Source organism: Brassica oleracea, chromosome C6 (assembly GCF_000695525.1).
Source record: "Brassica oleracea var. oleracea cultivar TO1000 chromosome C6, BOL, whole genome shotgun sequence".
Taxonomy (NCBI): domain Eukaryota; kingdom Viridiplantae; phylum Streptophyta; class Magnoliopsida; order Brassicales; family Brassicaceae; genus Brassica; species Brassica oleracea.
In genome coordinates, this window is record NC_027753.1 from 32,132,787 (window position 1) to 32,157,764 (window position 24,978).

At 37.5% G+C, this 24,978-nt stretch overlaps 5 protein-coding genes across 7 annotated transcripts in view; all 5 read left to right on the top strand.

The window, feature by feature from the left end:
• Window positions 1–1,573: 1,573 nt before the first annotated feature.
• Window positions 1,574–8,500, top strand: LOC106296934 (DNA ligase 1). 2 transcript variants are annotated; one of them, XM_013733197.1, is made up of 19 exons: window positions 1,574–3,795; window positions 3,951–4,068; window positions 4,164–4,245; window positions 4,340–4,442; window positions 4,509–4,605; window positions 4,842–4,944; window positions 5,022–5,153; window positions 5,278–5,325; window positions 5,583–5,680; window positions 5,783–5,848; window positions 6,016–6,175; window positions 6,295–6,402; window positions 6,876–6,925; window positions 7,024–7,058; window positions 7,134–7,195; window positions 7,287–7,448; window positions 7,527–7,615; window positions 7,732–7,831; window positions 8,048–8,500. In XM_013733197.1, exons 1-19 carry the CDS (start codon window positions 1,611–1,613, stop codon window positions 8,354–8,356), a joined length of 4,107 nt encoding a protein of 1,368 aa, XP_013588651.1. In that variant the 5' UTR covers window positions 1,574–1,610; the 3' UTR covers window positions 8,357–8,500. The 2 variants fall into 2 exon arrangements, with proteins under 2 accessions (XP_013588651.1, XP_013588650.1); XM_013733196.1 differs by having other exon boundaries at window positions 4,340–4,605.
• A 264-nt stretch (window positions 8,501–8,764) lies between these two features.
• LOC106299180 (probable histone chaperone ASF1A) lies at window positions 8,765–10,439 on the top strand. The gene is made up of 3 exons (XM_013735309.1): window positions 8,765–9,076; window positions 9,690–9,805; window positions 9,885–10,439. Exons 1-3 carry the CDS (start codon window positions 8,968–8,970, stop codon window positions 10,254–10,256), a joined length of 597 nt encoding a protein of 198 aa, XP_013590763.1. The 5' UTR covers window positions 8,765–8,967; the 3' UTR covers window positions 10,257–10,439.
• A 458-nt stretch (window positions 10,440–10,897) lies between these two features.
• On the top strand, window positions 10,898–13,226 carry LOC106298302 (cyclin-dependent kinase D-2). Its single transcript, XM_013734404.1, has 6 exons — window positions 10,898–11,039; window positions 11,121–11,419; window positions 11,499–11,607; window positions 12,262–12,387; window positions 12,501–12,736; window positions 12,824–13,226. Exons 1-6 carry the CDS (start codon window positions 10,938–10,940, stop codon window positions 12,993–12,995), a joined length of 1,044 nt encoding a protein of 347 aa, XP_013589858.1. The 5' UTR covers window positions 10,898–10,937; the 3' UTR covers window positions 12,996–13,226.
• A 218-nt stretch (window positions 13,227–13,444) lies between these two features.
• Window positions 13,445–18,649, top strand: LOC106299855 (MATE efflux family protein 5-like). 2 transcript variants are annotated; one of them, XM_013735858.1, is made up of 8 exons: window positions 13,445–13,745; window positions 16,264–16,516; window positions 16,593–17,137; window positions 17,220–17,306; window positions 17,571–17,627; window positions 17,708–17,946; window positions 18,073–18,278; window positions 18,365–18,649. In XM_013735858.1, exons 2-8 carry the CDS (start codon window positions 16,277–16,279, stop codon window positions 18,476–18,478), a joined length of 1,488 nt encoding a protein of 495 aa, XP_013591312.1. In that variant the 5' UTR covers window positions 13,445–13,745; window positions 16,264–16,276; the 3' UTR covers window positions 18,479–18,649. The 2 variants fall into 2 exon arrangements, with proteins under 2 accessions (XP_013591312.1, XP_013591313.1); XM_013735859.1 differs by having other exon boundaries at window positions 18,217–18,278.
• A 4,192-nt stretch (window positions 18,650–22,841) lies between these two features.
• LOC106299183 (MATE efflux family protein 5-like) overlaps window positions 22,842–24,978 on the top strand; it is a 6,063-nt gene continuing 3,926 nt past the window's right edge. Inside the window, exons 1-4 of the mRNA XM_013735313.1 lie at window positions 22,842–23,078; window positions 23,243–23,787; window positions 23,869–23,955; window positions 24,299–24,355. Of these exons, the coding sequence (XP_013590767.1) occupies window positions 22,842–23,078; window positions 23,243–23,787; window positions 23,869–23,955; window positions 24,299–24,355 (926 nt within the window). The remainder of the gene's footprint in view (window positions 23,079–23,242; window positions 23,788–23,868; window positions 23,956–24,298; window positions 24,356–24,978) is intronic.

Genomic DNA, 24,978 nt, shown 5'->3' on the forward strand with positions numbered 1-24,978 from the left:
GGCCCGTGCACGAGTGATTGTAAGTTCTTGTTTTTCTTATCTTAGTTAATTCAAGTTGTGATCTGAAATTGCCTATTTTATCTAAGTTGTGATCTCATTTTTATGGTTTAACTTAATCTTTTAAATTGTAGGCTGAGCAAACTGGCTGTTCTATTCCAGACTTGCTTGTTGTTCTCGAGATCACTAAACGAAACCCGGATGGTTCTTTTGTTGACGGCAAATCTCAGCAGCTGTACAATGATGTGACATCTAAACTTCAGGAGTTATCTCAGGCTGCTAGTAATGATCCCGAGAGCACTGGTTCTATTGGCCTCTCTCCAGCGGAAAAGAACAAGATCTATAGTGAGGTAAATTATTACGGCTCTCAATCTCAAATTTTTTTTAAGTCTTCTTTGATATTGATCCTTTTCTGATTTTTTATGCAGATCGCTCCCCGCAAAAAGGGACGACTGTATGGAGTGGGTTCTCTAAATACATCTTTAGGATCTGTTCCTGCTTCGTTTCCTTCTAGCAGTACTGAAGACCCATCTTTGAAGAAGATCATCTATGACCAAGCTCAAAAGATTGAGAGCCAGGGAAATGAAATTTCGAAGCTGTACAAGATTGTTCGTCATCTCGCTAGCAAAGACCCTACCGTGGCCGACATTCTCCAGTCTGAAGCGTCTTCTGGTTCTGGTGATGATGATGAATCTGATGCTATTTAGTTTGTTTTCTATCTCTTTCAAATGACTTGAAACTTCTTTGTATGTATTTGTGTAATGACTCTTAAATTTCTTTCTATTTCAGTAATATTTTCGTTAACTATTTAATTTTCTTCAGAATTTTATAAATATATAACAATTTATAAAATTTCAAATTCTGCAAGAAAAAACAAGTACTTGCAAACTTGCGACGGAACAAGCCTTGCAATTTTGCAACGAAATAACACCCAAAATTGCGACGAAACTCTTAATTGCAAATTTGCGAGGAAAACAATCCTTGCAAAATTGCGACAAAATAGTTAATTGCAAATTTGCGAGGAACAACTAAACTGTTGCAAATGTTTGCGAGGAAATCAGTTCCGTCGCAATTTTGCAAGAAACACATTTCCGTCGCAAATTTGCAAGAAATTTATCTCCGTCGCAAATTTGCGAGAGTTTTGCGAGTGATTTTCATTTGCGACGAGCGATTTGCGAGGGAACGTGGTTTCTCGCAAAACCCTCGCAATAAGCGATTTGCAACGGAATTGCGATGCAATTTTCCTTTTCAACTGACGTGTTTTCTTGTAGTGTGTAACTTTGATTAGAGCTTTCATATACCTAAAAAACTAAATTAAATCGATCCCAAACCGAACTCATAACTATAACAGGACTGTTATGACTAACGGAGAAAAAATAAATGGAGTTGAACCAGTGGTCGAAATAACCCGATCGAACTGAACCGAACCGAATAGTGCGAAATAGAAATAGAACATAGACCAGTAAAAAACTATTTGGTTCGGTTCAGTTCGATTGGGTTATTCCCACCCTTGGTTCAACTCCATTTATTTTTTCTCCCTTATAACAAGCCCGGTTACAGTGGTTGTGTCAATCCCTAAACAATCGCATTTTGGCGCCACTTCATCTTCCTCCATGGGGTCCGACTCCGCCGGCGACTTCCCAAACGACGGCGACGCAGAAACCCTAAACCTCAACTCTACAGAACTCTACTCATCAGCAGTTTCCTCCTCCGTTCCTACACCCTCCCCGAAACCACCGTTCTCTCCTCTCTCAATCCCTCAATCAAACAGAATCCCCAAAACCAACTTCACCGTCGACTTCTTCCGCTCCTCCCCCTCCGCCGATCCCTCCTCCGTCGCTTTCTTCCTCTCACACTTCCACTCCGACCACTACGCCGGCCTCTCCTCTTCCTGGTCCAGAGGAATCATCTTCTCCTCTCACATAACCGCACGCCTTCTCAAACAAATCCTCCAAGTCCCGTCACAACTCGTCTTCCCTCTACCTATGAATCAAAAAGTTATCATCGATGGCTCCGAGGTTGTTCTTATCGACGTGAATCACTGCCCAGGAGCTGTACAGTTCCTCTTCAAAACCAACGACGGTCTCGAACGGTACATTCACACCGGAGACTTCAGATTTTGCGATTCGATGAGATCAGATCCGTTTCTAAGTAGCTTCGTTGGCTGCGAAGGTGTTTTTCTCGACACTACTTATTGCAACCCGAAGTTCGTTTTCCCCACGCAGCAAGAGTCTGTTGATTATGTGATTAACGTGATAGATAAGATCGATAGAGAGTCTAAGGAAAATGAGAAAAAAGTTTTGTTTCTTGTTGCTACTTATGTTGTTGGCAAAGAGAAGATTTTAATTGAGATTGCTAAGAGATGCAAGAGGAAGATCTTCGTGGACGCGAGGAAGATGTCGATTTTGAACGTCTTGGAGTGTGGAGAGAGTGGAATGTTCACTGAGGATAAGAGCGAGAGCGATGTTCACGTTGTGGGATGGAATGTGTTGGGCGAGACTTGGCCTTATTTTCGGCCGAATTTCGCCAAGATGAATGAGGTTATGGTTGAGAGAGGGTATGATAAGGTTGTAGGTTTTGTGCCTACAGGGTGGACGTATGAAGTGAAGAGGAATAAGTTTGCTGTGAAGGTTAAGGATTCTATGGAGATTCATCTTGTGCCGTATAGTGAGCATTCGAATTATGATGAGCTTAGGGAGTACATAAAGTTGTTGAGGCCTAAAAGAGTTATTCCCACGGTTGGTGTTGACGTCGAGAAGATGGACAGCAGGGAGGTTTGTAAAATGCAGAAGCATTTTTCTGGACTTGTTGATGAGATGGCGAACAAGAAAGAGTTTTTATTGGGTTTCTATCGCCAGTCTGACAAGAAGAGTGAGAAAGATGACATGGATATTAGCGAAGAAAATGATGCTCCAAGAAGTGATTCTTTGGTGACTGAAAGATTGCTGATTGAACTACGTGATTCTTTGCCTGATTGGGTCAGTGAAGAGCAGATGTTAGATCTGATTAAGAAACATGCTGGTAACCCTGTTGATATAGTGAGTAACTTCTATGAATGCGAAGCAGAGTTTTACAAGCAATCCTCGATTTCCACATCTTCCTTGGAGAATCATGCTGTTCTGGTTGATGACGATGGAACCGACTCGCAGCCGATTTCTGCTAAGAGCACTTCGTCAGATTGTCAAGCAAGTCCAAAAGGGTTTGCATTACCAAGAAAAGTTGGTTTAACAAAGGGTGTTGTTTCTCCCGGGAAAAGAAGCAAAAGCATTAGCAATAAGTCAAACAAGAAGGCCAAGAAAGATCCAAAGTCGAGACCAGTTGGTCCAGGGCAGTCAACCATAACTAAGTTTTTCGATAAGGTGTTGGATAGTGGATCTAATTCTGTTGCTGCTGGTTTAGAGACTGATGAATGCAATACAGATGAAAAGATGGTCCACAGTGATGCTAAAGAAGCAACAGATCAATTTATTGACATTGTTCATGGTTCTGAGTCTTTAAGAGAGTATGCTGCTTCCATCATTGATGAGGCTAAAGGAGATATAAATAGGGCACTGGACATCTATTATAGTAAACCCAGTGAAATACCTGGTGAGCATGCAGGTGAGGGAGGAGGAGGACTCTCTAGCAAATCAAATCAGTTTCCGCAATGTCCAGAAGCGTGCTCCTCCCAGGAGAACAAAAAGACGTCACAAAAATCAGGACTTGCATTGAACTTATGTGAGCAGACATCAGCAGAAGAAATGGTGGACAATGATTATGTATCTCTACCGCCTGAAAAATATAAGCCTAAAGAGCATGGTAGGTGTGTTTATATGCTGTAACTATTATTCTTTCCCTTTATCTTGAGAGCGTGTGTTTGCAGCCAAATTTTCTGCAGTGTAGTAGGATGTTTTAGTCAACCTGCTGCAATTTTTCTGTGCATCCACACTCATATGTGCTTTGTTTTAGTGCAGCTTGTTGGAGGAATGGACAGCCTGCTCCATATATCCACCTTGTCCGGACATTTGCTTCCGTCGAAGGTGAAAAGGGCAAGATCAAAGCTATGTCTATGCTTTGCAACATGTTTAGAAGGTCGCCTGCTCTCTCCTTTTTTTTGTTTGCTCTGTTCATTAAGCTGAAACAATGATGATTGCCACTTATATTTCTGTGAAATATCCTCGTATCAGCGTGTTGGCTCTCTCTCCAGATGATGTGCTGCCCTCTGTTTATCTTTGCACAAATAAGATTGCCGCTGACCATGAGAATATTGTTGGTCTAAGTCTCTTATATTTTATTCCTTCTCTAGTTCTCTTGCTATTTACATAACCTTAACAAGACTTATGGTCATGTATCAATCGGGCAGGAGCTCAACATTGGTGGAAGTCTGATCTCTGCTGCATTGGAAGAAGCATGTGGAATAAGTCGGTCTACTATGAGGGAGATGTATAATAGATTGGGAGATCTTGGTAAAGACAAATCTAACGCTCTCACAGTTAACGTATGGTTATGTCGTTTATTATCAAAATTTCCAGGTGACGTTGCTCAGCTGTGCCGACAAACGCAAAAGCTACTAGTTCCTCCACCTCCACTTCTAGTTAGAGATGTGTTTTCAACTCTACGAAAGATAAGGTATAGAACTTAACTGGTTACGTGTTCAGCATATTAGCTATTGACTAAGGATATGCTATATCTCTATGAAGACGACAATTGAGAATGTTAAATGTCCTTGTTCATCTTTCTAATAAACAGCTATAACATATATATGCATTCAAAAATTTTATACAGAAAACAACGTTCCACTTTTAATAAGTTATATTTTTAACACAACAATGTCATTCCAGCAAGCTCCTAATAGTTTGTCTCAGTGTGCAGTCAGGTACTGGAAGTACTAGGCAAAAGAAAAACCTCATCGTGAAACTAATGCGCTCTTGTAGAGAGAAAGAGATAAAATTTCTTGTCAGAACATTGGTAAGAATTTTTCAGAATACGTGTTCCCTTATATTGTTCACAGCGTCCATGTTGTAAGCAGTTATATCCCTGTTCAGGCCCGTAATTTAAGGATTGGCGCTATGTTGAGAACTGTTCTACCTGCACTAGGGAGAGCAATTGTTATGAATTCTTTCTGGAATTGCCATAACAAAGAACCATCAGAAAATTGTTTCAAAGAGAAACTGGAGGTATCGTTTAGTTTTCTTCTTAGTTCATAAAAGTGTTTTCTTGGCACTTATCAAATGTGCTAAAAAATTTATATCGAAAGATTTTAAACGCTCATCTTGTTAAGAGGCAAATTCAAAATTTCAGGGTGTTTCTGCTGCAGTAGTTGAGGCCTATAATATACTTCCTTCTCTGGTAAGATCTTAGTGTTAACCTTTGCCTCTGACTCGCTTTGCCAATTTTCACGCGAAATAACTTCTTTGTATTGCACTAGAATGCGATTAGCAATTTAGGATGTAATTAGCAAGAATTAGTGGAAAAGCTAAGAATGTATAAACTTTAGTTCCACTTGTTTGCAGCCTTCAAAAGATTTGTGGTTTGTCCTACTCAGTATTCTTGCCAGATTTTTCAAATTGAGACATCAGTTTCAGTATATTAGTTGTTTTTAACAGGACGTGGTTGTTCCTTCTCTCATGGAAAAAGACATTGAGTTTTCAACATCAACTCTGTCAATGATCCCAGGGATACCTATAAAACCCATGCTTGCAAAGTAATTGTACAAATCTTTGTGATACATTTGTTTTCAAGATAACGGCCAGGGCTGTTGATGATCCCAGGGGTAAGTGTAAAATTATGCTGCTTTTCATTGCAGAATTGCCAACGGGGTTCAAGATTTTATCAAGCTCTTCCAAGACAAGGCCTTTACATGTGAATACAAGTTAGTTTGTCTCAAGAACGTTTCTTAAACTACTTGAAACTGATGACTGATGAGCTTCTGATTATTCACGAATTCTTTGATAGTAACCCATGAATCTTTGGGTTGCACTCTGTTGATTTACGTCAGTCTTATATGTTTCCTGAATTACGTTTAAATTTAACTTTCAGGTATGATGGCCAGCGCGCCCAGATTCATTTGTTACTTGATGGTACAGTGCGGATTTTCTCTCGAAATGGGGATGAAACTACTTCCAAATTTCCTGATCTGGTTGATGTTATAAAACAGTTTGCTTGCCCTACTGCTGAGACATTCATGTTGGACGCAGAGGTAGGAGAATTTTTCATACTATTCACTTCAAACGAGGCACCCTTTGCAAAATAAATCAGTAATTGTTTATCGTCAACTCTCTTGGTATTACATAGTGTAATGGTGTTTTATTGATTCAGGTTGTTGCAACTGATAGAAAGAATGGAAACAAACTCATGTCATTCCAAGAGTTATCAACAAGAGAGCGAGGGAGCAAAGACGCTTTGGTAACTACAAAAAGTATTAAGGTATTGAATACAGTATCCGTACGACCTTATTTCTTCAGTTACATGGTAATAAGCATTTATATTCAGAATTTCAGCAGCTCAGTAAATTTGCTATATCAAGCATGTTTTGCCACCCTTGTTCTTTGTTATAGACTTGTAGTCATGGTTCTAAATCCGTCATCTGGTTGATATCATGTTTTTTTTTTAAATTGCTTCGACATGGGGACGTTACACACTTAACCTACTTTCCATATTGAATGTTTGCATGGAAGGCCAGCGTCTACGTACATGCTAATCTCTACTAATCTAGTTTTCAATTAAAGCTGAGTGAAAAAGAGGTTGCTGTTCTTTTCCAGTATGATTGACTTTCCTCTTGAGTTTTTTTTCTTTTCTTCATTGTGTACTCTTTGAAGATAAAGAATCTCGAGTCTTTTTTCCTTCTTTTTAGTTTCTCAAGATGTTATTCTTACGCTTATTCTAATGGCTTTCTGCAGGTTGAAGTCTGCGTCTTTGTGTTTGATATTATGTTCTTCAACGGTGAACAGTATGTGTCCTTTACTCAATACTTTTTTCTTTTTGTTCCTCTGCATTTCTCCTAGTAGATTACATGTTGATTCTTAATTTCCGGAGTTAACAATGCAGGCTGTTGACTCTTCCCCTCCGTGATAGACGAAGACGTAAACCTTACCTCTCTCTCTTTTTCCCTTAACTCAGATGCGTTCATTTTCTTCACTATATTCCCAAACTTTTAGGTCTAAAGGAGGTCTTCCCTGAGACTAGGCCAGGTTTTCTCGAGTATGCTACGGAAATCACTGTAAGTGCTACAGTAGCTTAGGCCTTATAAGTCATAGAACATAGTAAAGCCGTGCTTTGGTATATTCGTTGAACTGTGCATTGTTTAATAGGTGGGATCAGAAGAAGCGTCTTTGAATAACCAAGACACTTTGTGTAGAATAAATGCGTTTCTAGAAGACGCATTTCAGTCATCTTGTGAGGGAATCATGGTTAAGTCTTTAGATGTTGATGCCGGTTACTGCCCCACAAAGCGTTCCGATTCATGGCTTAAGGTCTCGTGCTGTAAATTATCTTATCAAAGATAAATGTGCCAGAAATGAATTGAATGGTGCTAAAATTTTCTGGTTCAGGTTAAGCGAGATTATGTAGATGGATTAGGTGACACATTGGATTTAGTTCCTATAGGTGCTTGGCATGGCAACGGGAGAAAAGCGGGATGGTAATAAAAAAAACATATTTCTTAACCTTCTCTTTGTTCTTAAAAAGCAAAATGTGTGAATCGGCCTTGTATCTTTGAAGCTGAATTGTAAACATAATGTTCTTTTGTATGTGTAGGTATAGTCCATTCCTCATGGCCTGCTACAACCCTGAGACTGAGGAATTCCAGAGTGTCTGCCGTGTCATGTCTGGGTTTTCTGATGCCTTTTACATCGAGGTAATTAAAAACTCAGCAACACTTTCACACTTCTCCACCAATCCATCTTCAGTAATGAAATAAATCAATTTAACATTGTGGCTAAGTGTTCTCATTCCAGTTTATGGTTCAGTTTTATTAGATTTACAGAAGCTGAAACCAATAACAACCATTTGTAATTTGGTCTTGCAAAGTATCTATGATCATATCTATATATTATTTGCTTTTTTCTTGCAGATGAAAGAATTCTACTCCGAGGATAAGATCCTTGCGAAAAAGCCGCCATACTACAGAACAGGGGAGACACCAGACATGTGGTTTCCCGCAGAGGTTGTTTGGGAAATCAGAGGAGCGGATCTAACCGTCTCACCTGTACACAGTGCGGCTTTAGGTCTGGTACATCCATCACGAGGCATCTCCGTTAGGTTTCCGAGATTCATCTGTAAAAGGGCGGATAGGGATCCGGAGGAATGCAGCACGGCTGCAGATATAGCAGAGATGTTTCATGCTCAAACCAGAAAAATGAACATTAAGTCTCAACACTAACATTGGTATCTTATCTGATCAGCTACTTACCTTTTGGTTCTGTTAGGAGTTTACTCAAAATGTTTTTGTGTTGCTTTTAATAGCTTGGTAAACTTAGAATGTGTAAAAATATCTACCTAAAACTATGTAAATATTATGTATATATAATCTATCTGGATGTTGATTTTTGTGTTTCCTGTTTGATATCTCTGGGTCTGATTGGAGTGCAATTTTGTAGGAGTTTTATTTGAATTTGCGTGGTTTTGCAAGATTAATGAAAACATGGCGGTAATGACTTGTTGAAAGCTTCAATTTTGTTTTTTACACTTTCCCTCCTCAATAAAGAACACCTCCCGCCAATTCAGAAAACCGGTGATAGCCGGTTACTTTTCCTAACGGCGACTGGTCATAAGAACAACACTCGTGAACATCGAATCCATTTCCTTCCTTGAACTCGAGGTTTGCTCGTTGATTGTTTCCTTCGAAAACCCTAACTTTCTTACCTTGATTGATTCTAAGCTTTTCGCCTGATTCGCGAAAGAGTACCAACTTAAGTTTCTCGGGACTTTGAGTGAAGTTTTATTGGAAGCTAGGGTTCTTTTGAGGTTTTGTTTTCTCGATTTTGAGGAAAAATGAGTGCGATCAATATCACAAACGTCAGCGTATTGGATAATCCAGCGCCATTTGTGAGCCCTTTTCAGTTCGAGATTTCCTACGAGTGCTTGACTTCTCTCCAAGACGGTATCATCCACTTTCTCCCCCCTCCCTTTTGACGGTTTACGCCTTTTTCATCCATGCAATTTTAGTATATCTTATATGCCATGATTTGCTCCGTTTATTGGATTCTGGTTTTGTTTGTTTTGTTTTTGTGATTCTCCCTGATCTCTCACAAAGAGATTTCTGCTCCTCTGATAGATTAGATGATATAGCATGGTGGTTCTTGAGTCTAGTTGTCTTATTTGGATCTATCCTGAAGTTCTTGAATAACAGAGTTATGTTGGTGAAACTATCTACCCTTTGTTGAAAGTTAAAGACTCTTTTGAGAGTGCTGTTCTTCCCCAATAGTTGTTCTCATGATAGATGTTTTACCTAGACTAGTGGTTTCATCTGGCTTTAAATTTTTGGAGGTGTTTGTTTGTAATGCGTTTGAACTTTGGCTTTGTACACTGATAAAAAAGATAGATATATTTTTTCAGCATTCATGGATATAGGCTTTGCCTGGAATATAGTATAACCTGATAAGATGGGTATCTTTCTGCAGTAACAGATAGTTTTAATCATCTTCTTGTCAGCAAGTACAATATAAAGAAAAACGATTCTGTCCATTTAGTCCCATGCTTTTGTGTTGGTACAGATTTGGAATGGAAACTTGTCTACGTAGGCTCCGCGGAAGATGAGACTTATGATCAAACTCTAGAGAGTGTGCTTGTGGGGCCTGTTAACGTTGGCAACTACCGCTTTGTCTTGCAGGTAAACTAAACACATATGCATTAGTTCTTACACTCCAATAGCAACAGAGTCTTGATATAACATTCCATTTACTTTACAGGCTGATCCTCCAGATCCATCAAAGATCCGGGAGGAAGACATCATCGGTGTCACTGTGCTACTGTTGACATGTTCGTACATGGGTCAAGAATTCTTGAGAGTTGGATATTACGTGAACAATGACTATGAAGATGAGCAGCTCAGGGAAGAGCCTCCAGCTAAGGTTTTGCTCGATAAAGTCCAGAGGAACATACTCTCTGACAAACCTAGAGTCACTAAATTCCCTATCAATTTTCATCCTGAAGACGAGCAGACTCCTGCTGCTGCAGATCCTCCTCCTCTTACTGAACAATATGATGAACAACAACCTGATGACAAGGGTGGTGAAGCTCAAGTTTTGCCTGATCAGCTACCAAAACCTCATGAATCATGATTCTTCCTTAAGCCAAGGTCTAGTTGAAAAAAACTGGATGAGAACTATCATCTCCCTGTCTCCCAAGATCTTTTCATTTTGTTAAATCTATCTGGAAGTTTTGTCTTGTTCGTAGATGGTTTTAGGGAAGTGGTTCCTGACATGTTTGAATGTTTTTGGGCAAAGATTTAATTACAAATCAAGATAACGTTAAAGAGTTTTGAAAATTAACAATTTGTTTGTTATATTATCTACGATCGTAAGATGAGCCATTCTAGGTCCGTTCTCTAACGGAGCTAAAGAGTGGCTGGCTTCGGCATTTAGTTTTTCATTATAGGAATTGCCCAAATGTAATAGGTTGATTGTTGCTCTTACAAATGATTCTTGTTATAAAAATTTCTTAACCGTTTGTGGTTTGTAGTTTCTTTGAAATTCGGTTCGATTTGGGTTGGTATACTTGTTGTAGTTCGGTTTATACCCTTTTAATTTCCAGACTTGAGAAATTCTCCAAATGTAATAGGGAGGTTGTTTCTGATCATATTAGAATCATGAGACACGATTCATAAAATACTAAAAACATAAGGTTAAAATTGTAAATAAAATCCAACGAATCAAAGTGCTTACTTAACTAGCCCTTGTCTTACCCCCTTCCTCGTAGTGTTAACAGTAGTAAACCGGAGGGAAAAAAAAAAGACAAAGCCGATGTCGAAATCGGGCGGAAACCAACCCGTAGATCGATACCTAAGACGCCAAGTGCTCGGAGAAGGAACATACGGCGTCGTTTACAAAGCCACCGACACCAAGGTCATTCAATCAAATCAAATCAACCAAACCCTTCCCCAATTCGATTTCAATTCTTTATTTGTTCGATTTTTTTGCATATAGACTGGTAAGACCGTAGCAGTGAAGAAGATCAGGTTAGGAAACCAGAAAGAAGGCGTCAATTTCACGGCCCTTAGGGAGATCAAGCTCCTAAAAGAGCTGAACCATCCCCACATCGTCGAGCTCATCGACGCGTTTCCTCACGACGGGAGCTTGCATCTGGTTTTCGAGTATATGCAGACGGATTTGGAAGCTGTGATTCGTGACCGTAACATTTTTCTTTCTCCTGGTGATATCAAGTCTTATATGTTGATGACCCTCAAAGGTTTAGCTTATTGTCACAAGAAATGGGTTCTTCATAGGTAATCTAAAACTATTCTTTCTTTCTTTCTTTTTGAGCTTTTAGGTTGGATCTTGATTAGTTTTTTGCCTTTGATTTAGGGATATGAAGCCTAATAATCTACTGATTGGAGAGAATGGTCTGTTGAAGTTAGCTGATTTCGGCTTGGCGAGAGTGTTTGGGAGTCCGAATCGGAGGTTTACTCATCAGGTATTTTGTTAACTCATCGATTGATACCAAGCTTGATGTTTTTTGTGTGATTGAATTGGCTGCTTAGGAATTGAAAAGTAGATCTGATGATGATCTGTTGGAATGTTCTGATGAAAATGAAGGCTTGATACTGAGCGTTTAGCAAACATGAAGTGTATTTGATTCCTGTTGTTGCATACTTATGTTGTTCGGTTTTGGTGAGGTGAAAGATTGGTTGTTCAAACTTACAATACTGTTTTGCTATTTTTTATTGGCATTTTATACTCTTGAAGATTTAGTAGACTTGTTACCTTATTGGTTTGAACTGGCAGCTAGATTTTGTGATGTATGACATGTTGTCACGTTGTGATGATTTACCGGAAGTTCTTTTGGGAAGTGCGGATCACTTATATAGAGCGTTGAGAAGACATCTAAGTTTTTAATTACTGTTCGTGGATACTTTTTTTTTTGGGTTTTGGTGAGGTGGAAGATTGGTGGTTACCAGTCACTAGATACACTTTTCTGGCTTTTGGACGTATTGACATTTTTTAACTCCAGAAGATACTGAGATTGAGTGGTTGTGTAGATTCATCATTTGGGTTTGATCTGCTTGTTCAAAGTGGAAGACTCGTAAACGTTGACTCGCATCTAAAAGAATGTACTTTATTGACACAGGTATTTGCGACGTGGTACAGAGCCCCCGAGTTGCTGTTTGGGAGTAGACAGTATGGTGCAGGAGTTGATGTCTGGGCTGCAGGCTGTATCTTTGCTGAGCTATTACTTCGTCGACCCTTTCTACCTGTAATCTTCTATACTTTTTGCACTTTATGTCTCACATGATCTTTGCTCTTCAATACTTCAAGATTGTCTTCTTCTTATATTAATATATATCTTCATTGCTTTGCATTCTTCAGGGTTCCACTGAGATAGATCAACTGGGAAAGATCTTTCAAGCTTTTGGAACTCCAACACAATCCCAATGGTCTGACATGATCTATCTCCCAGAGTACATGGAGTTCTCCTACACACCTGCTCCACCACTACGTACCATTTTCCCTATGGCAAGCGACGACGCTTTGGATCTTCTATCCAAAATGTTCATCTACGACCCACGACAACGGATCACCATACAGCAAGCTTTAGACCACAGGTTATATATACAAGTCTTGAAAATAAAACTTACTTGACAAAAACGTCCGTTTCATCTCTCTGATATCGTCAGTTTTTATTTGGTCAGGTATTTCTCGTCTTCTCCATCACCAACTGAGCCAGGGAAGCTTCAGATTCCAGCTTCGAAAGGAGACGCCCTCGAACCAAAGGCATCTGAGCAAAACAACCAACACGGAAACAGCCCAGCCGTGCTATCACCTCCTGGAAAAATGAGGAGAGTGATGGGTCCTGAGGGATAATAACTGAGGGTCTTCGTTTGTGGTAGTATATACAATCAATAGCTTTGATTGGATTTTTTGCAGTAACTCTAGCATTGGAGTTTTGTAATGCCTTCTTCTGCAAATTAGTTACCAGTCAAAACTTATCAGAAAGAACAAAAGGCAAAAAGAAAGAGAGACAAACATTCTCATTTAGAAATTTAGATGAAAAGCAAGTCCAATCACAAATAAACAATCCTATTGTGGGCTTTGTTTCTGATTAGGTTTTTCAAGTAGTCAAAGGTAAGAGATAATAGGGGAGATTTGTAACATCTCCAACTCAGACCTCACTTCCTTTTATTTCAAAAACAAATGGGGAAAGCCCATTAAAAATACAGCCCATTAAGTTAAATAGAATTCTCCTCCTATTTTTATTATAAATAGGAAAATCTGATATTCTTCCCTTTCAAAAAAAATCTAATGAAATTCTGCAAAAACTCCTGAGACCCAGAAACCCCCGTCAGAAATATCTCTCTCCTTGTGCCAATCTGTCACCTTATCAGGCCGACGTTTGTCGCTTTTCAGACCAGCACGGATTACCGTTGATTGCTTCTTTTTCAACTGTGTTCTGTTGTTGTTCATTAGATCTAAAAAATAAGTATTTACACTCTTTCTCTCCATTCTTCTTTTCTCATTTTCTATTGAGCTTAAGAGTACATATCTGTGGTGGTGGTGTTGCATTCTTCTTCTTCTTCTTCTAAATCTCGATTCGTGACGTCGAATAAAGCCAAGGTGAGAACACGATTGTTAACTCTTTTCATGTCTCGTAGTACTTCGGGGCATTAGTCCCTTATAAATATTTTCTAAGTTTGATTGTTGATCTTACTGGTGCGATGAATTAGATCTAGTTGTTGACTTGTGTTGAAGTGATGGAAAACACCTAGTTGATGTTAGGTTGCTAAATGGTAAACCATTTATGTGTTGAGAATGAATGAATCGATGGATGTGTGATACGGACCTACATAATTTGAGAAATCAGTTTTTAAGTGTCGTACTCACATTAATTCTTATGATGATTAATTACAGAAACACACTTAACAAGTTAAAATATTATATCTTTTTCCATTATTAAAAACTATTTAATAACTTATGACAATTAAATTTAAAATTATTTTTATATTTTTTCAAATAACATATATAACAAAAAAAGAAATATTCATATCACAAAAAAAATATTTTTAAAAAGGAAAGAAAATATAATTTAGGATAATATATTTTATATAATATGATTTCATAAAAGAAAAGTTCATAAAAACAGTTTTGATGTTACAAATATAATCATATCTTTAAAACACAATATTAAATAAAATAATATATATTTCGGAATTAATAAAATAATTTATTTTATCAGTCTATTTTCTCAGATTATTACAAAAATTTATTCAAGTAAAATATACTAAAATATCATTGGTTAACTATAAATATTTTATAATTGCTACTATTGAGATGTTTATTCATTTTTCATAATTTTTTTTGTTTAATTTTTAAGTTTGATTTTCATTTTCTATATAATTTTTTTCAAGTAATGTTTGTTTATAAAACGTCATACTTATCATCATTTTAGTTTTTTCTTCTAATTTTAGAAATCCAAAAATATCAAATTATATAAAATAATTTACGAAATTATATATATACACATATTTAAGATAGAAAACTGAACTAGTGAAATAAATAAAACTAATCAAATTTAGTTTTACTAACTAGAATCAAAAGTAATTGTGATTCCATTTAGAAAAAAGTGTGTAATACAACATAACCTACAAAATGAGTAACTTAAATAATCTAAATTTTTATGCCCAAATCAAAAGTCTAAATGCAAAAAAAATAAAGAAAATTAATCAAAATTTTAAGCTATTTCAGCATAAAAAGTATTATGGTTAAAGTTAGGGTATTTTCAACTCCCCTCTATTTTTTACTTTAAAATACAGTTTAGAGTTTTTCAAAAAAAAAAAAATAGAATTTATAATAAAAATGCTCTAATGGTATTCTATTTCACTCTATAATAGAGTAGAAAATGGGTTACTCTATATATAGGAGTAACTTGTTTTTATTTGTTCATCAATCTATTTCTCACTCTATTATAGAGTGAAAAATATGATGAACCATTGGTGATTTCTTAGAGAAGTAGATACAATTCAATATGCCCAAATAATAATCAAATTGACTAGATATCAATACTATTAAAAGAGAAGAAATCTTAAAAAAAACTATTTAAAAAAAGTTGTTGCACCCTTTCATTAGATTACTAATATTTTAGTTTTAACTTAAATTTATACTAACAATATGTTACCATATATTTCTCTAACAATAATTTACTCAATACTTCTTCTTTATTAGGCCCACGTTTTCTGTACATATTAATATCGAATCTTAACCACGTGCACAATTTTTTTATATTATTTGTCCATTTATATGTACCAGAGTTTGTTAACTGAAACTCAATTAAAGTTAGATTATCTGAAGTCCATATATCATAATTTGGAAATGGAAGTCCAATTTATACCTTAACATTTAAATACATAATATGCTGAATTCATATGTTTTATACGATAACTTTTTGATTTGATTAGATAACTCTTTTATTAATATTAAATACAGCACTATCGATTAAACATACATATCATTTTCGCTTATAATTTCAAAAAAAACTCACTTTTACAAAATAAAACATCAACAAACCTATAAACATAAAAACACAATTATATGATTCAAAACCCAAATTTCACAATTATTAAAAATAAATCAAAAACAATATATGTAATCGCAGGTCAAAATCTAGTTATATATTTAATTACATATATAGTTAAAATAATATAATATTATTTAAAGTAAATCATACATGTAAATTAAAAAATAATTAAAATTAAAATTAGAATATTAATGATTTTATAATATATTTACTATGTAAGTAAGTGCATGATTTATGTTTAAATTGCGGGTTCAAAAATATTAAACGAAATCTAGTTTTTTCTTCGTCTGAATTCGTTTTGACTTAATCAATATCATTAAAACATTGTTTGACTGCCGTGCCCATGCAAACGACAGTCTGCAATGAGCTATATGGTTTATGAATAGAACGCATCAATTCGGCCACATCAGCGGTGATGCAGAAGTACATAAATAGCTACATTATTTTGTTTAATTTGTTTTGCATGTTCCGTGACCACTGTATTGTATTTCTCTATCTGATTATTCGATCCATCAGTTTGTATTTGACTTCTTCTGTAACAATTATCAACAAAAAAAAAAGGCTTGCTCAGACGATGGAAAGCGGTTTCTCCTTGGCGGAGAGAGAAGAAGAAGAAGATAACAAAAATGAGAAATCTGCAGGGATGATGATGAAGAAAGTGAGCTACATGGCTGCTCCAATGGTGGCAGTTTATCTTTCTCAGTATCTCCTTCAAGTTATCTCCATGATTATGGCCGGTCACTTGGACGAGCTCTCTCTCTCCAGCGTCGCTATTGCCACTTCTCTTACCAATGTTACTGGCTTCAGTCTCCTCGTAAGATATATCTCTCTCAGAAATGTTTATAGCCCTCAAAATCTCAGATCCGGCCTTGCTTGACTTCAATCATTAGGTTGGGTTTTCAGGTGCACTAGAGACATTGTGTGGTCAAGCTTTTGGAGCAGAGCAATTTAGAAAGATTGGTTCATACACTTACAGCTCAATGACATGTCTTGTCTTGATTTGTTTCCCAATCTCTCTTCTTTGGGTCTACATGGACAAACTCTTGGAGCTTTTCCACCAAGATCCTCTCATCTCTGAGTTAGCTTGTAGATACTCCATCTGGCTCATACCGGCTTTATTCGGATGCGCTCTTCTTCAGCCTATGACTCGCTATTTCCAGTCACAAGGATTGGTTCTTCCTCTCTTCTTGAGCTCTTTTGGAACTCTCTGTTTTCACATTCCCCTTTGTTGGCTTCTTGTCTATAAACTGAGGTTTGGAATCGTCGGCGCCGCTTTGTCCATCGGTTTTTCGCTTTGGTTAAACGTAGCTTTGCTCTGGGCTTTTACGAGAGACTCTTCTCTGTATTGCGAAACGAGGAATCTTCAGGCGCAAGAAATCTTCTCTAGCGTGAAGCAGTTCATCTATCTTGCGATTCCCACTGCAATGATGACTTGGTAACTATGTTTTCTCTGTTTCTTGATTTTTAATCTTCAATGGATGCTTAAATCTTTTATCTCTTTTGATGTGCTACTAAAGCTTGGAGTGGTGGTCATTTGAGCTTCTGTTACTATTGTCTGGACTCTTACCTAACTCAAAACTGGAAACATCGGTGATGTCCATATGGTATGTGAATATATCCCTCTGTATAATATTATATAGATGACCAGAGATCATTAACTCAACTAGAAAGGAGCATGACTATTGTATCAGAGGTCCAGAGTTCGAGTGATTGTTGCGATGAAACTAATATTACATGATGTGGTTTCAGATATGAAGAATTGCTGGTTTCGGCCTAAAAAATAAAAAATATATATATATACTGATGACCATTGTTTTAATATTTAACTAATATGTGCAACTTTTGCAATTTATGTCTTCCTTGAGCAGCCTCACAACTTCACTTCTGCATTATGTTTTCGTGGATGCAATAGGTGCAGCCGCAAGGTATAGTAACATTACCAATTGTTCATAAGAATATAATTCTTTGTGAAAAATGTTTCTTAACCATTGTCTTACTTATATAGCACACATGTCTCAAACGAGCTAGGAGCTGGAAACCCAAAGGCAGCTCGAGCAGCGGCTAATGCTGCACTTTACCTTGGCGCTTTTGATGCTTCCTTTGTAAGCATCACTCTTTACAACTATCGAAAAACTTGGGCGTATATCTTTAGCAATGAGATAGAAGTCGCTCAATATGCAACAAAAATCACACCGATTCTCTGCCTATCAATTTTTGTCTGCAGCTTTACCTCCGTGCTCTCAGGTAAGCAAGTCATATCAAATGTAAAAATCTAGAGATGAGAGCTCTTGTGATTGTATTTGTTACTTGAAGGCCAAGAAACTAAATGTTATGTTCTTCGCGAACACTGCAATTCATCATTATCCTTAGGGATTGCTAGAGGAGTAGGGTGGCAAAGTATAGCAGGATATGCAAGCATAGGATCATATTATCTAGTTGGTATACCGGTTGGTTCAATCTTATGTTTTGTTGCGAAATTGAGAGGGAGAGGACTTTGGATTGGTATTTTGATAGGCTGCTTTGTCCAAACGATGGTTCTTGCTCATGTCACTTTTTTCACCAATTGGGAGCAAGAGGTTTGTATACCTTTCCTTCTCTAGTTACTTATCTTCATCATTTTCTTATAATTAAAGTGTTGAATTTTATCTCCATTGGGCTCCAGGCAACAAAGGTGAGAGACAGGGTACTGGAGATGACACCAAAAGGAAATGAAGAAACAGAAGTTATAAAAGAGGATGCGCAAGTTTTACTAAGTGACATTTCAGAAAATGTGTAACCCCATTTGCATTTGTTTCTAGTTCATAGAAGCATTTGGTTATGAATTAAATTAGAATATATTTCTTGAACTGACTATCGACAAGAGATTAACTGATGAACTGGAATCTCTGACTATAAACATAAAGGAGTGTTAGACAACAAATACTGTATATATTTGGCTCATAAATGTTTCTCATTTTGATTGCCTCAAATCTTCCTTATATGCACCTGTTCTAGACAACTATATATCATCTATGTTGAGAAAAACAACATTGACCTGGGGAAATCCGATGCCATCTTCAAATATAGGCAAACTCATCTTAAGAAGAAATACGACAAAATAGCTTACTAAACTCAAGCAACGGGAGATCGCCAATACGATAAGGGGTTTGTGTGATTCTCTTTGTCAACCACCTCCAATACGATAAGGGGTTTTGTGTGATTCTCTTTGTCAACCACCTCTAATAGACACACCCTTTTATAATCATTTTTTTATGAACTAGATTTTAATATGTGCTTTCAAAAAATGGATATATATTTTTAGTTTATAATTTCTATAAAGATTGCATAAATTTATTTGTTTTGATTAGATATAACATAATTTGAAACTTTAATATTAGGATGTTTTGCAAAATCAGGAGATGTAAATATTTTAATTGTTTTTGGTTTTGCTAAATATGTTAAAATATTATTGGTAGTGATAACTTTTTTAGTTGTGCAAGATTTATATTATACTAAATAGGTTAAATAGAGTGTTTTCATATCTGACTCGAATCTGCGGTTAAACATTTAACCCCGACGACTTGTAGAAAATTTGGTTTGTATTTAGTGAAAGCCAGTTAATTAAAATCCCGATAAAACTTGGAAAAACTCAAAAACTCTCCATTAACCAGAAAACTGGCATTGGTTGACCCAGTCTAAAAAAAATCTGATGATAATTTTTAAAATTGATTAAACTCCTGATATAGATTTTAATAATATATAAAATTAAGTAAACTATTTAACTTGTAATTATTTTGATTTTTAATGAATTTCATATCCGTGGCCACACGATAGAGTGTAGTGCGGTACTTTTGAATCCATGTGCTTAACAACTGAAAACTTGTCTGCCACTAGATCACCATCGAATTGTTAGAGTATGAGCTTTGATAGGTTACACTGTATTTCAGTAATCAAGAAAATTTTTATGCATTTATATCTTGAAATTTTGAAATGCTACATAAATATGTATATATTGTTACATTACTGGTTTACAAATTCAAAAAGAGTGTCTTAGTTCAGCAGAATGTTTTGCTTTTCAAATTCTTGCATTGAAGTTATATATATTTATATTTTTGAAGAAGGCCTTCTTATTAATAAAAGAGTTACAAAGATACACAAAGAAGAAGAAATTTTTTCCTTGGTTACTGAAAAAAAAAAAATTCACCAAAAAAAAAGAAGAAATTTTACAGTTGAAGCTTTAAAACAAGACAGGTAGGTGAAACGGGGGATATCACACTGGCTAAGCGACAATGGAGCTATGGAAGGGAGCACTAAGCAAAAAAAAAAAAAAAAGAAGAGAGCATTTACAGCCAAGACCAAAGGGAAATGAGATCAAATCCCAATTTCCGACCTGAAATCTTCAACGCTATGGCTTTGTTGCTGGCTGTACGACAACATCAGTGATTGTCCTAGGCTAACCAAGTGAGGACACCCAATGGTCTCGATGGATCTTCGGCCCCAATACGTACCCGGATTTGAATTCCGCTGGTCACTAGGAATAAAATTTAACATCTGGGCTCCCCCGGCGTCTGGTGACCGAAGCGTACCCGGCGGATAACGTAGGCTGCTGCGGACACTCATTGCTAATCTGGACCCTTTGATGGGGGCAAGTATACACCTGGGTTTTTCAAAAAAAAAAAAAATGTCCTAGGCTGGACCGTGATACCAAGGTGAAAACGTTCATTACGTTCCTTCCACGTCTCATATATGCATCCTTGCCATAGCTGCAGTATGGCTAGTTTTAACAGTCTATCACGAGGAAGAGTAGCAAACCAACCAATAATATTATCCCAGAGGGTAGGAGCATTATTCAACCCCATTAGCCCCAAGGAAGTTCTCCAAATTTCAGCAGAGAAAACACATTGTAAAAATAAGTGATCCCTTGATTATTGATGCGATCCACAAAGTCAACAAGTCCCTTCAACATCAGCACCCCAAGAGATTAGCCTATCTAAAGTAGGATTCCTATTTAACATGAATAACCAAGTGTTTGTTGAGTGCTTAGGAACCATTGTAGAGTTCCACATCTTTTGAGCCCATGTACAAAGCTGTTTGGAAGACCTAATATATTCCAATTCTCCTTTGAAATAAATCTGTCTCTGGAAAGACCTCTACTCTCCAAATAATCTTGTCATTTCCTGTCCCAACTGTTAAAGAAGAAATGAAAATCTGCAGGTTTATCTGTCTGTCGTGTCGAGGATGAGGCAAAGCCCAGACCCCATTATGAAGACAATCACTGACGAGAGAATCAATTGGAATGCCTAGCTAGGTCTGAAGGTCCAAGATAGCTTATAAGTTAAGGTTTTATATATTTATATATATATATGAAAATGCTTTAAAAATTCGGTTTTCCCCATTGTAAACATCCTACTCCAGCGTTCGGCCGGCGCGTGAGCGTCCGTGCCGTCGCCGGAACTTTGTTTTCCTTCTTGGTTTTTGGTTCTTACCGCTTCCTCTTCACAGATCCGTCAACGGTTACCTTGTCGGAGCTCTGACGCCGAGGTTTTCCATCAGAGGAGAGTTGGCTTTGGAGTAACGGCGCGGCCGTTTTGAAGGCTTGCGGTGGAAATGGAGCGGCTTGCATGTTGTAGTCGTTCTACCCGGGAGATGGAGGCTAACCTAGATCCATCATCGCCGGTCTTGTCGCGGGGTAAGGTGGAGGCTTTCTCAGTTCTACCGACGCCGCTCTAGCTTCCGGGAAGAGGAGGCTCAATCAGCTCCTTCTTCGCCGGCTTTTGGTCACGGAGGGTGGAGGTTAACAAAGCTCCGCGCTGCCGTTGTGGAATCCCAGGTCTTTTGGGTTGAGGTGACGGTTTCGAGTTTTTGAAGGTTGAGGTGGATCGTGGGTCAGATTTGGACCCGTGGGTCGCAGCGGTTGAGATCTCAAGAAAAAGAAGATCTCCGGCGACAGTTACGTTTGTTTGAAGAGGAGGTTAGCGGTGGTTCTCGTCGTGCTTGTCTAGGGTTTCCGGGGGTTCATAGGCGGAAGAGATCTTGTTCAACGATTGAACTCTCCGACGGGAAGACAAGGCGTCGCAGAAGTCCGATGGCGCGGAGGCTCTGTAGGCTCGGAGTTCCGGCGAAAAGTTGTGACGGTGGAAAGCATCGGTGGCTGTGCGAGGATGGGGCGACTAAGTTGAGGCGGGCGACACGTGGCGGGCGGATGAACCAGATTCTTACACGTGCTCTGCTCTGCGTCCTTCCCGCGCGTCCAGAGCAAGCCCGGCGTAGCGTTTGTGGGCCTTGGGCCATGTTTCTTATTTGGGCTTCGGCCGTTCTTTTTTGTTGCCCATCTCATATTTGAGTTTTGTGGGTTGTAAGCCGGTGAATTTGGGCTTCGGCCGTGGGCTAGGCCATTTGATCAATATAATTTCAATTTGAGGGAAAAAAAAAAACGTCCTACGTATTGATTACTGAATTATTCAGAGCTTTTACATGTATTTTCTTCTTCTTTTTTTTGGTAAAACATTTTCTTCTTCTTTCTTTTCACAAGCTTGTACAAGCATAGCTTTCTCTCTTAAAACTTATGTGTTCTCTTGAATCAATGATCTTCAAATTTTCGTCTTTGGTACGTTGTTCTTGGAATCAATGAACATCTAACTTGTTTACGATAAGGCTGCACCAAAAATATTAATGGTTGTGGCTTTTCTTGAAAAAACCTTGATATTTTGAAAATTTAGACGTAAAAGCAAGTCCAAGCACAAACAAACAGTCTTATAGTGATATTTGCTTCTAACTATAGGGTCTGCAGGTAGTCTAGGCTAGATAGGTGATAATTGATAAACCTTAAGTTGCTTGACAAACAAGAAACATCTCTGACTAAAAAGACTGGAATTTTAAGTTCCTCAGTTTTTTTTTCCAACATTCTCCTACGGTATTGTGTTAAATTATAATGGTGACTGGAAAGAAGACTTTATATTTTAATAAGTCAAGTTTGTATCAACTTTCCGACAATATTTGAGATTCTACTAAGCGGTCTAGTATTATATTCAGACCACTAGGGTCTTTGTTTAATTTGTTTCGCAGTTCTGTATTTCTCTACTGATTATTCGATCCATCAGTTTGTATTGACTTTCTCTGTAAATATTATCAACAACAAAATAAAAAAGTTTGCTCGGACGATGGAAAGCGGTTTCTCCTTGGCACAGAGAGAAGAAGAAGATTACAAAAATGAGAAATCTGCAGGAATGATGATGAAGAAAGTGAGCTACATGGCTGCTCCAATGGTGGCAGTTTCTGTTTCTACGTATCTCCTTCAAGTTATCTCCATGGTTATGGCCGGTCACTTGGACGAGCTCTCTCTCTCCAGCGTCGCTATTGCAACTTCTCTTACCAACGTCACTGGCTTCAGCCTCCTCGTAAGATATCCCTCTCTTTTTTTCTCACCCATACAATTTATAAAAGTTTTTTTACATAGGTAGACGCTCCCAAATAATGAAACAAAATAATTTTTTTAAGATTTTTAAAAAAGTTTGTTACCCTCAAAATTTCGTATCCGGCCTTGCTTGACTTCGATCATTAGGTTGGGTTTTCAGGTGCGTTAGAGACATTATGTGGTCAAGCTTTTGGAGCAGAGCAATATAGAAAAATTGGTTCATACACTTACAGCTCAATGACATGTCTTGTCTTGATTTGTTTCCCAATCTCTCTTCTTTGGGTTTATATGGACAAACTCTTGAAACTATTCCACCAAGATCCTCTCATCTCTGAGTTAGCTTGTAGATACTCCATCTGGCTCATACCTGCTTTGTTCGGATGCGCTCTTCTTCAGCCTATGACTCGCTATTTCCAGTCACAAGGATTGGTTCTTCCTCTCTTCTTGAGCTCTTTTGGAGCTCTCTGTTTTCACATTCCCTTGTGTTGGTTTCTTGTCTATAAACTTAGATTTGGAATTGTTGGTGCCGCTTTGTCCATCGGTGTTTCGCTTTGGTTCAATGTAGCTTTGCTCTGGGTTTTTATGAGAGATTCTGCTCTGTATCGTGAAACCAATAATCTTCAGCCGCAAGAAATCTTCTCGAGCATGAAACAGTACATCTCTCTCGCGATTCCCTCTGCAATGATGATATGGTAACTATGTTTTCTCTGTTTCTTGATATTGATCTTCAACTGATGCTTAAATCTTTTATCTCTTTTGGGGTGTAAGTAAAGTTTGGAATGGTGGTCATTTGAGATTCTGTTACTATTGTCTGGACTCTTACCCAACTCAAAACTCGAAACATCGGTGATGTCCATATGGTATGTGCATATATCTATATATTATACAGATGATCCATTTGTCACTTACATAAATAATCTAAGAAAATGAGATTCAGTCCAAGATAAATGGGCGAAAAGATGCATTGTCTTAAAGGACCATGTTAGGAGATTCGCATCAAAAATATGGAGATATATTAATATGCATGGCCAGATTTGGACACATCCCCTTAAAACATTGGCTTTGGTCCTCAAAATTTTTGGAGGTTTTTGACATAGGGATTGAAACTCAAATTATAATTTAAATAAGATAAATTTATTAAATAAATGTTTATAGCCTTCAAAATCTATGATCCATCCGTGCTAATATGTTTTCTTTGAGCAGCCTCACAACTTCAGCTCTGCATTACGTTTTAGTGGATGCAATAGGTGCAGCCGCAAGGTATAGTAACATTACCAATTGTTCATAAGAATATAATTCTTTGTGAAAATGCTTCGTAACCATTGTCTTGTTTATATAGCACACATGTAGAGATGTCAAATGGGCTGTCCATGTCCAATGGGCATCTCCACATGGACAAAGCAGTTTATTGGACATTATTTTTTTGAAGTCCAAATTGTACCAAGTCCAAATTGTCCAGACCAAATTGGACCATTCCAAATGGGCCTTTCGCAGAGCCCAAATAGATTTTCTGCTTTAACATGCTAAGTCCATAAAAACATAAGGTTCAGACGTTTTTACACATTAAGGTTCATATGTTTTACACATCCAAAGCATTGACAAGTTCATACATTAAGGTTCATACACCAATACACAATCCAAAGCATAATCCAAAGCATAAGTAAATACATAAGATATGAGAATAGCTTGTGAAGTTCTGATGGTCCTCTTCTTCTTTATCTTCTCAGCCTCTCGGTCTCCTATCATAATGAAACACAGAAGTTAATCAACTTATCATCACACAAGCAGATACCACAAGCAGATACACATCACATCAGTTCAAGTAATCACAGACATGAAGTGATCTAAAGAAAAACATGATGCATAAATCCCAATTTAGTTCA